Consider the following 12,171-nt stretch of genomic DNA (forward strand, 5'->3'; position numbering starts at 1 on the left):
TCAAATAATAACTATGAAATCATTTAGCATCAATGAAGCATAAAAATCGGTGGCATTAGCGGTGCCACAGGCATTTTCTAAATTTCCTTATACTTGTTCTAAGCTCTAACTCCTGTAACATATGTATCCAAACCTTTAGATCCTACCCTGCCTTTTAATAAAGTAGGGGAGAGGACTCAGGGAAGCCAAGAATGAAGAAGTAACTCCATAGAGTAGAAGATTTAAAGAAAAATATTTGTAAAATAAGATTAATTGAAACCTTGATTTCATTTATTTCCTTTGATGGCATAAGTTAACAGAGGTTACCTTTGAGTGGTGGAGTTACAGGTTAGTTTTATTTTCTTCTTTAGAACTTTCTTTTTCTTCAAATTTCTAAAATAAGCATTGATTTCTTTATAATCATAAAAAAAGTCATTTGTTAATGTACATTTCTTGTATTCCCTTCTTTAAATGTGAAAAAAGTTGTCCTTCTGATGCCCCCTTTGTGGTATTCAAAGGCTCACCAGTGCAACCCCACCCAAGATAGCCCCATTAGCCTCTATGTAGGACCAGATTTTTTACTTTCCATTATGCTTTTATGTCCCAAGTAGCTTTAAAAAAGTCAAGAGGCTACTTGCCTGCATCTCCACTTCAGCAGAATCGCCTCTCGGCAGCGCCCCAGTCTCCAGTTCTGAGACACCTTCACCCGTTCCTTCACTGGGACACTGGTCATCCTATGTCCAGACAGAACAAATAATCCAATCACTACAACTTATTGCCAACCACAGAAAATTCCATGGGCTTACTGAGTCAGGATTCAGGAGCATCCAAAATACAAGTAAAGAGATTAGGAGACCAGGAAGGAGTAACTGTTCTCTCTCCATACTTGACTAACTAAAAAAGCCAAGGAGAAAAGCCTGTCCTTTAAACTATTAAAAATGTCCACAGTGATGCCAAAGCAATCTAATGGAGAATGGATGACAATCCTGGAACCACTGGACGTCCAGATTGGGGAAAAAAAAAAAATGAAATGAACCCTGACCCCTACCTCACACCATACAGGAAAAGTAATTCAAAACAGGTCATAAACTTAAAATCTAAAACTATAAAGCTGTCAGAAGAAAATACATGAAAACATCTCTTTGACTACGAAGGTAGACATAGATTTCTTAGGACACAGAAAGCAATAACAGAAAATAAAAATCCAATAAATCAGACTTCATCAAATCCAAAACCTCTGTTCACCAAAATTAATACACAAGCCGTCATCTGGGAGAAAAGATTCACAGAATGCATATCTGACAGGAGTTTGTACCCTGATGAGGAAGTCCTCTCTGTATTTGTTCATATGGAAGACCAATAAGAAACTCTCCTACATTGTTGGTGGGAAAGCAAAATGGTACAGCCATTTTGGGAAAAGGTCTGGCAGTTTATTATAAATCTAAACATATTATGTACTCTATGAACTAGCAATAACTTTAGAGAAACAAAAACACTTACACAAGAATGCTCATAGAAGTTTTAGTAATAGCCAAAAGTGGTAAACAGCCCAGGCATCCATCAACAGGAAAGTGGATAGACACACTAGGGTAGGTTCATATAATGGACTACTACTCAGCAAAAAAAGGAAAGAAGTACTGGTACACATTGTAATGTGGATGAATCACAGAAACATTATGTTGAATGAAATAAATTTTACACAAAAGAGATCGTAGTGTATGATTTCATTTACATGAAGCTTGAGAAGAGAGACAACTAACCTATGGTGAAAAAAATCAGAACAATTATTACCACCAGGGTAGGGATGGAGACTGACTAGCAAAGAACATTTGGAAACTTTCTGAGGTAATATTCTATATTTAAGTCTTGAGGGGGTTTGGGTTATACAAGTGTATATGCATTTGTGAGAAATGGACCAAATGTGCAGGATGTGGTGGCTCACAAATGTAATCACAACACTTTGGGAGGCCAAGATGGGAGGATCACTTGAGCCCAGGAAATTTAGGTTACAGTGAGCAGTAGTTCCACCACTGCACTCCAGCCTAGGCAACAGAATAAGATTCCCTCTCTAAAAAAATAAAAGAGAAAAGAAATACATCAAATGATACATAAGATTTGTGCAGTTCACTGAAATATAAATTCACTGTATATATATTTTTCTTAAAAAAAAAACCCATAAACTAATATAATCTAGTCAATGATATGCATGCACATTGAAGCCATTAGGGATAAATGTACTGATATCTGTAACTTATTTTGAAATGCATGATAAAGCAAATACAGCCAAATATTAATTGTAGAACCTAGGTGGTGCATATATGAGTGTTCATGGTACAATTCATTCAACTTTTCTATGAGTTTTAAATTCTTCAAAACATTGGAGGGTGAGTGTCAACAGTACTTTCTGGGTGAGCTGAGTTAACAGCAATAAGACAGCACACAAGCAACACGAATGGCACCGTTTGGGGATGGATTAATAGGCAATAGGGAGAAGAGCTCTAAGCCCCTTAGAGAGTACACCTTTGAAGAGAATTTTGAAATCATGAGCAAGAATTTGAAAATTCCATTTTAGGCTCCCATATATCTCCTGTGTCTCCTTAGCTTGCCCCACTGCCCATACAAGGTACACTGCTTGGGACACAGAGTGATAACTGCCATGTCTGCCTGGAAATTTGCTGGCCAGGGAGAGATACACTCATTTCTTTTTTTTTTTTTTTTTTTTTTTTTTTGAGACGGAGTCTCGCTTTGTAGCCCAGGCTGGAGTGCAGTGGCCGGATCTCAGCTCACTGCAAGCTCCGCCTCCCGGGTCTACGCCATTCTCCTGCCTCAGCCTCCGGAGTAGCTGGGACTACAGGCGCCCGCCACCTCGCCCGGCTAGTTTTTTTTGTATTTTTCAGTAGAGACGGGGTTTCACCGTGTTAGCCAGGATGGTCTCGATCTCCTGACCTCGTGATCCACCCGTCTCGGCCTCCCAAAGTGCTGGCATTACAGGCTTGAGCCACCGCGCCCGGCCTACACTCATTTCTTCCAGCCTCTACTTATACCTTCACATTTACCACATTTTACTAAAAGCCAGCAAGCAAGTCCGGCTTTCAAGATTCTAACGGACACAGCTTAGAAAGAATGGTTTTGGCAGGCAGAGAGAAGATACCTAATTCATTTTTAGCTAAATAATATTCTGCCTCCTGGTGTTATTTCATTTATTTATTTGTATAGAATAATTATTTTTGGTTAATAAGGTAATAAATGCACAGGATTTAAAAAAACACACAGATAGTATGAAAGGTTAACAATGCAAAAGTGAGTCTTTCTCGAAACCCCTAGCCAAGACTCTCCCTCTCTAGAGGCAACTATGTATTCACTGTAGACAAGTATATATGCATGTTGCCCAGGCTGGTCTCCAACACCTGGCCTCAAGCAATCCTCTTGCCTTGGCCTCCCAAAGTACTGGGATTATAGGCATGAGCCACCACACCTGGCCAACTGAATATTATTTTTAAATGATATAGAATGTTATAAATCTCTCTGGATCATTATTCCAATTGCAATTTATTTAACCAACATTTAATGTGCTTACAATATGCCAGGCACTGTTTTCATTTGCCCAATGCCTTATGCATATCAATAAGTGCTGATAAAGAGCAATTATATTTCTTATATTTCTAGAAAGTATATTCCTAGGAAGTATATTCTTTTCACTTGGAAATAAGCAATAAGCAACTGACTTTGATTTTAAAAAAAGAAAGCAAGAAATGGCCCAAACTGATATGAATTTAATAGATAACAAACAGAAAATTGTAAACTAAGGAAATAAATCACTTTAATTAGTGCTATTAGGTTTGTATGGCACGTTGACTTTATTAGAAAGAAAGGAGAGAGGGAATAAGAATATGCATGGCTAGAAAGAACACTGGAAGGATAAAATAAAACACCCATAGTTAACTGCGGGTAGTCAACTTTGGGTGTTTTTATTTTCTCCTTTATGTTTTTACATATTTTCTAATTTTTCTTTTTCTTTTTTAAAAATTTTTTAATTTCGTTGGGCGCGGTGGCTCACGCCTGTAATCCCAGCACTTTGGGAGGCCGAGGCGGGCGGATCACAAGGTCAGGAGATCGAGACCACGGTGAAACCCCGTCTCTACTAAAAATACAAAAAATTAGCCGGGCGCGGTGGCGGGCGCCTGTAGTCCCAGCTACTCAGGAGGCTGAGGCAGGAGAATGGCGTAAACCCAGGAGGCTGAGCTTGCAGTGAGCCGAGATCGCGCCACTGCACTCCAGCCTGGGCGACAGAGTGAGACTCCGTCTCAAAAAACAAAACAAAACAAAAAAAATTTTTAATTTCAGTAGCTTTAGGGGTACAAGTGGTTTTGGTTACATGGATGAATTGTATAATGATGAAGTATGGACTTTTAGTATACCAGTCACCTGAGTAGCGTATGTTTTGTACCCAGTAGGTAATTTTTCTATCACTCACCCCCCTCCCACCTTCCTCCCTTCTGAATCTGCAATGTGCATTACACCACTCTGTATGCCTGTGTGTACCCATGCCTTAGCTCCCACTTATAAGTGAGAACATGCAGTATTTGGTTTTCACTCCTGCATTACTTCATTTAGGATAATGGTCTCCAATTCCATCCAAGTTGCTGCAAAAGTCATTATGTCATTCCTTTTTATGGCTGAGTAATATTCAAATACTCATTAAAGTAGTAATAATAAATGCTGTTGATAAAACTTGTTGAATATCAATAGAGAAAAAAACTGATTTAGATTGCCATCTCATATCACAATATAATAAATTCCAAAAATATGAGGGTGAATTTAAAAGTTTAACTAGGGCCGGGCGCGGTGGCTCAAGCCTGTAATCCCAGCACTTTGGGAGGCCGAGACGGGCGGATCACGAGGTCAGGAGATCGAGACCATCCTGGCTAGCACGGTGAAACCCCGTCTCTACTAAAAAATACAAAAAACTAGCAGGGCGAGGTGGCGGGCACCTGTAGTCCCAGCTACTCGGGAGGCTGAGGCAGGAGAATGGCGTGAACCTGGGAGGCAGAGCTTGCAGTGAGCTGAGATCCAGCCACTGCACTCCAGCCTGGGCGACAGAGCGAGACTCCGTCTCAAAAAAAAAAAAAAAATTTAACTAGAAAAAAACAAGATATATACATATTTCAATGACGAGCAGAGATAATTTCCCAATTGAAATGGGGATAAAAGAAATTATTCTATTGAAGCAACAGAAATGTATCAATTATAAAGTATTTGAGTTTAATGCTATTAAATTTGAAATGCTACATAAAGGGAAAAAAGATTAAAAGCAACAGAGTAGGGGAAAAATTTTAACTAACACTATAGACATAAGTTTTATCTCTAAAACTTTTAGGGAGCTGATAAAAATCTCTCAAGATAACACCCTGTCTCCAATACCCTATCATCCATGTCTGACAGAGGATAAGGACAGTCACAGTGTTCACATGGTAAAACACTGGAAGAAACATCCCCCAAGAACAGTTTACAGGTATGTACATTAAAACAATTTTTAAAGTACCACCTCACATCTATTAAGTAGAAAAAACTAACACTAGCTTTAATTTGATAGAAGAGTATGGATTTGGTTACATGTTGCTTACAGCACATTCAGCTGGTACAGTCTTTCAGAAAGGAATTCTGTTAAGACAAAAGTCATTAAATGACAGCTTATGATCCAGCATTTCTTCTTTGAGCACTATATCACGAAGAAATAATTCAAAAGAAAAAAATTTTACAAAGATATTTATAGCTGCAGCTATATATTAGAGCTAAAATCTGGAAACAGCCTGAAGGTCTGTCTGTGGGGGAGAATAGTATACTAATGCAATGGAATATACTGCCACTAGAAATTACAAATGTGAGGAATGAAAAACATTTTGGCAACAACTATACCAAGTAATGGTATTTTTAAAACAAAGTTAAATTTATAAAGGTAGAGGTGGGGAGACACTACATAAAATTATGTCTCCATAAATAACAGGTTGAGGCCAGGCGCCGTGGCTCACAACTGTAATCCCAGCACTCTGGGAGGCCAAGGAGGGTGGATCACCTGACATCAGGAGTTCGAGACCAGCCTGGCCAACATGGTAAAACCCTGTCTCTACTAAAAATACAAAAATTAGCCAGGTGTTGTGGTGGGCGTCTGTAATCCCAGTTACTTGGGAGGCTGAGGCAGGAGAATCACTTGAACCTGGGAGGCAGAGGTTGCAGTGAGCCGAGATGACACCATTTCACTCCAGCCTGGGTGACAGGAGCGAAACTCCGTCTCAAAAAAAAATAATAATAATAACAGGTCTAAAGATGTTAATAGATGGTGCTTTATTAAGTGATCAATTGTTGAAAATATATCACATAATTGTTGACGGTTATGTCTTCCTATTTACCTTTAACTAAAGAGCAGATTGAATAAAATTGAAAAAGCACAGAAGGCAGGCTCAGGAAACTGGGATCTATATCCCAATTCTACCACTTACTAATTATACAACCCAGGTAACTAACTTCTCTAATTATCCATTTCTTCACCTATAAAATGAGGATAATATTTCACACAATTGTTTTCAAAAATGACACCTAAAACGAAGTACAGCATATGTCATAAATCACTACAAAAAAAGTTAATTATCTTTACATAAGTATAAGTAGTAGATAATATCCATTAATGGTGTCGGCACTAATGTGACTCTAATAATCATTCGTTTTTCTTCTAACTAGTTTAGTTATAACTATTAGAAATTGTTCCTCCAGTCTGGGCGACAAAGCGAGACTCTGTCTCAACAAAAAAAAAAAAAAAAGAAATTGTTCCTCCAATATCAAACTTTCTTATCTTTCAGGCTGAACAATTAGGACTTGGCTATACACATGTTAAGGCTAAAATCTTTTACTGAATTATTCTATTGGGTGAATGTAGTCCCTGGTTTAAAATCACTATAGAGCCACCTACACTACCAGACTACTACTGAGGACAGTAAAAGATACTTAACAGGATGGGCCAAAGGAACTGAAATCTAACCAAAAAAAAAATAGACTTCCTGTCTACTCTTATCTGCAAATCCCTCCCAGATATAAAGGAAGAAACTGTTTACAGTTATGTCTCTTCTCTTGAATTAGGTCTAAAATTAATGAGTGGTGATGAAACTAAAAAGGGAATATTCTGGATCATAGCAGGAAGAAAACAAAAGCAAAAGAATGAATATATTTCCTGAATTGGAATAAGGACAGCACTTCTCTCATCTCCCTGGTCACTTAACTGCCATGTGACACTTTGCTAGGGGTCAAAACACTCCCCTGAGGGTTTGATCATAGCACCAAGAAACTTTCAAAGTTGAACTTTAGAAGCTGCTACCAAACAGCAGGTGCAGGCATCCTCTCCCAAGATGAATATCATAATCAAAATACTTGGCTGTAGTCCTTCAAATTTAGACTTTGAAAAAAAAAAATTCAATTTGGCTTTGACTTGAAAAAGTTCTACTTTGTTAAAAACAATTTAACAGCTCAGCTTTTTCATATCTTTTGTCTAACCATCTTGAATGGTTACAGTTTCCCTAGCTGTTGGCCAAATCATATCTATATCTTTATTGGTTTCAGCACCTGAAAAATCCAAAGAAATTTTAAAAATATCTCCTTTCTCTGAAAACAGGTATCCCTCCATCCCTATGGGAATGTGTCACTGCCAGTCAAAGGGGGTCAGTAGAACAAGGCAGCAGAAGAAAACTACCTGAGAAGACAGAAGTAGGTGCCCCTTGGAATTCACCAGGGACCCTTGCTCCCATCCTTGAAGCGGCCTCTGGCCAGCCATTTCTCCATATGGTTACTAATGTAAAGTGAGGGTGCTCCTCTCAAAAAAATGATTAGTGCCCTGTAAAGAAATCTCTCCATGGATGTTAACACACAGAGGACCTGGCCCCGTGGGCCTAGCTGAACTGCCATTTTCCCAGCCCTCCTTCTCTTGCCTCAGGCTCATTTTTCCACTAGGCCCCCTCCCTCTCAGCTTTCCGGCACTTAGTAACCATTAGAGTTTGCATTCCTGGGCATATGATCTATTTTAAACAAAAACAATACAACATGCACCCACAGTAAGCTATCTGGCCCCTTAAAATCTTGGCAAGTGAGTCCAGAGGGACAGAAATTAATCTAGGCAGTTATCTAGAATGACCTTTCATTTCCCCTCTCCTTGTTCACACCCCAAAACCAAAAGCAAATAAATAAACCTAGTCTGAAGAAAAATGGCTGGGGGGAAGGAAGGGGAAGTGTAGGTATATCGAAGAGGTCTCAAACTACATATCTCTGAGATCAGAAAACTCCTGGAACACAAACCAATTTCCTTCTCTGTCCCATCTCGCAGCTTGATTCCCCTGGAAGCTACCAATGCTGACCAACTGCATGGATGGCATGATTTCCATAAGCATAACATCCTGCTGATTTGGACAGAAACTTAGGAAAGGAAAGTGTCTCCAAGTGTAGAACAAGGCCATATCAAGGGGCACTGGGCCAAGGGTTACATACAATGCTTGGGGTTTGGAATTTTATTTTAATTAATTTATTTTTTTGAGACAGGGTCTCACTGTGTCATCCAGACTGTAGTGCAGTAGTGCAATCTGCGCTCACTGCAACCTCTACCTCCCAGACTCAAGTGATTCTCCTGCCTCAGCCTCCCAAGTAGTTGGGATTACAGGCACATGCCATGACTACCCAGCTAATTTTTGTATGTTTAATAGAGATGGGGTTACACCATGTTGGTCAGGCTGGTCTTGAACTTCAGACCTAAAATGATCCACCTGCCTCGGCCTCCCAAAGTGTTGGGATTACAGGCATGAGCTACAGCGCCAGGCCTTGGGGCTTGGAATTTTAAATTAACACTATATCTTGATTTCTCTTATCTTCTTTCTCTCCAGATTTTTCCCCAGATTGCCTGTTCTCACCAGTTCTTCTATCAATGCTAAGAATTTGGCTTTAGTGTGAAGTACTTAAGCAGTCAAAGAACCTTCTAACTTTTCATTTATACTTGCATTAGCCTGAATCTTCCAATAGCTTCAGTAGCAGAGGTTTATAATTAAGGTTCAAAAAAATTAATCAAAAATCTTTATATCATGTTAAATTGCTTATCCTTTTGGCTAAGGAACAGAGAATAGTCCCAAAATTCAGAGTGAAGGGAGACTGTAGGAAACATGCCAGCATGAGGACAAGACCATGCACAAAGAGGGCATGGAGCTGACTGAACTGACCCACAGCTCCCTTGAAAGACCCCCAACTGTCAACCCACTTTACCCATTCAACTCACTTTTCATGCTTCACACTATGCAACTGGACTCCCACCAAGCCAATCCCTTCCACGTTCATTCATACACCCACACTTTCACCTATATTGCCAGCCCCAGCCTACCTTTGCCCCTGACTGCTACTTCTGGGGACTAGTCAAATTCATCCATTCTTTAAAATCTAGATAAAGCCTCTACTTCTGTGACTCTTCCAAACATGACATCTGAACTGTTAGAGGGAACCTACCATACACCTAGGCATTGCTAGCTTTTCACAGCTATACATCATCTTTTTTGTCTAATTTAGTCATAAATTCCACAGGATCAAGTCTTAAACCACTTTGTGCTTCTAAAAGTGGCTCTCAACCATCACTGGGCAGACAAGTGATATAGCAGTAACCCTGAATAAGTGCACCACCAAATTTTAAACAATATATAGAATTTATTTTTGTTCAACTAACAATCCACACTTTTACAGGGATTTCTATCAGACATTAAGCCAAAATATTGCCCATGATACAATTTGCTGAAAATAAAATAAAGATTGCATGTTCAGAGGAACATATATGAACTTTACCTCAAAGGATATAAGAGAACAAGGTCAGGGCTGCAAACAATACTGTTCAAACAGTAACACACCAGAGGGTGAACAAGTAAATAGTATAAATAATCATGAACAGGTTTTTCAATTTTCTGAAACTTGCTTTTAAAAAAAAAATGACATTCACCTTTAATCCTTTAATGTACTATCAAAAATTCTAACATCATACAAAACTATGTCTTTAACACAAAAAGGGCGAACCATGGTCCTAGCATAATAGGTATTGATAGACATTGCTTAGGAACTGCTCAAGCAAGAGTTTCCAAAAACATCGTTCTCCATTTGACAAGTCACACTTTGAACAATACCTGTAGCTCCAAAGGCCCTTCCTTAAAATGTATAACATACCACATCTTTAAGAATTCAACCAAAGCCTCCAAATTCTTATTCTAGAGAGGCTCAAGGGAAGAAATTTGAGCAGATAAAGTATCTTAACATGGCACCCACATGTCAAAGATGTCTAAACAGTTTCAGAAGCACTAAGCATAACCCTGGTCTTTTATGTGCATGAGCTTAAGATTCAGAACTTGGCTGTGTTCACATCCTTTTCCTCCTGGCTTTGGTTAGGCTCTGTATTTGCACGGCACTTGACCAGTATGTGTGTTCTGCAAGATGTTAAAGAGATATTTAGCAGTGAAAAAGAGAATTTTATGGTCAAAACATTTTGCACAATGCTGGCTGAAACAAAAATTAAACAGGTCCCTCTATCACAGGACTTGCCAGTGCCTTTAATCCCCAATGGACATTGTGATCCCTAAGAAAGGGAATGTGGCGCATAGCATTTTCCCCCACTCATTTGATTACAGAATTAGTTTTTCAGGAATCCCACAATACAACTTTTGGAAAGACTGATCTGGTACTTTCTAAAAATGAACAATGGCAAGAAAGATGCCAATTTTGGGGGGGCAGGGAGCGGTGAACAGGCCTTCCTCTAAGTGAGTCATGAATTAGGCACTAGCAGACTAAGAGGTAAACTTTGTTCTCATACCTTCAAAATGACTTTTCCCTAGACTCCTCATCTGATATGTGAGAAATAATTATACTGCTCTGCTTCCCAGGGTTGTTTTTTATTGTTTTTAATCATGAAACTGTGTTCTATATTAATCATCAAAACAGGTTCTCAACCCAAGTGACCAGACTTCAAAATCCCTGGTGCCCTTCCAGCCTGAATGAAGGGATGAGGAGAATATGAACCAGACGTCACCCAGAAAGTTTTTACATCTCCAGCTTCTAGGCCATTATGATAAAGTCAAACTGCATCCAAGATAAGGGATGAAGTTCTCCCTTAGCAACTCACTTCTGGAGGGGACAAACACACATACCACCCATATCTGAACCTTGATTCAACTTTTTGACGTAGACTTTCTAAAGGAAAACTCAAAGAAACATGGGAGGTCAAAGCTGGAACTACAGGGAAAAAAGGAAAAGAAGTACTCAAAGACTATTTCCCTTTCTTTAAGGAGAATGAACTCATTACAGGGTTAGTGAGCAGGGGAAATATCATTCCTTTCAGTGAAACAGCTTTCCAGGAAAAGTATCTCAACATATTTACTATAAAACAATTTAATTTCCCTGTCCCATCACCTGCCACCCCATCCTCATCCCCCCTACAAAACCCACAGATTGTGGATTTCCTCTCATTCTTGGCAGAGTTACCAGAAGAAATACAATACCCCCTTCGGACTGCTCCCAACAGCTGCTGGAAAAAGACGGGGGAGCTGGGGGTATCCCTCCAAAGCTGCCTCTAAAAATGACCATTCCCCCTTCCGACTCATACAGCCAGTGAGCATAAGACTTCTATTTCTCTGCTTTCTTAAAGCAAGGGGAGACCACAAAAGCAACAGCATACCCTAATCCAAAATACTTGCTTCCGGCCCATCTGTTCTCCTCAATATGACTCTAAACTGAAGCTTCTGTACAGTAACCACCACTCTATTTCTCCCCTAACATGTAACTATTAAAACAATCCTCTAATACCTCACGAAACCAGTATTTCTTATTTGTTTGTTTAATCTACCAATCTCCAAGTTAGGGTTCCTATCAAACTCCTATTCAGTGTAATTTCCCATCTCTGCCCACCTGTCCCAATACCACACACTTCATACAAATAAGAATCCCCCTATAGTCAAGAGACTTGAACAACAAAAGTCTAGGAACAAATTCATCAATGGCTACCCTACACCTCAGCCCTTGCCCAATATCATCACACACTAAATCCTCTTCAATTCTGTCTAAAAACGCCCCATCACCAGGCAATAGAGAGACATCCAATTATCCTTCAGCCTCTCAGCTGAGACCACCAACAAAGAAGTT

General features: G+C 39.4%; 1 protein-coding gene across 3 annotated transcripts in view; it reads right to left on the reverse strand.

The window, feature by feature from the left end:
- FBXW4 (F-box and WD repeat domain containing 4) overlaps positions 1 to 12,171 on the reverse strand; it is an 88,646-nt gene that overhangs the window by 69,012 nt on the left and 7,463 nt on the right. For 2 of the 3 annotated variants that reach the window (XM_050804994.1, XM_050804992.1), the window contains exon 2: positions 618 to 713. In XM_050804994.1, coding sequence (XP_050660951.1) covers positions 618 to 712 — 95 coding nt within the window. In that variant the 5' untranslated portion in view covers position 713. Of the gene's footprint in view, positions 1 to 613; positions 714 to 12,171 lie in introns of all 3 variants that reach the window. The other variant, XM_050804993.1, reaches the window with a different exon arrangement.

This window comes from Macaca thibetana, chromosome 9 (assembly GCF_024542745.1).
Source record: "Macaca thibetana thibetana isolate TM-01 chromosome 9, ASM2454274v1, whole genome shotgun sequence".
Lineage (NCBI taxonomy): Eukaryota > Metazoa > Chordata > Mammalia > Primates > Cercopithecidae > Macaca > Macaca thibetana.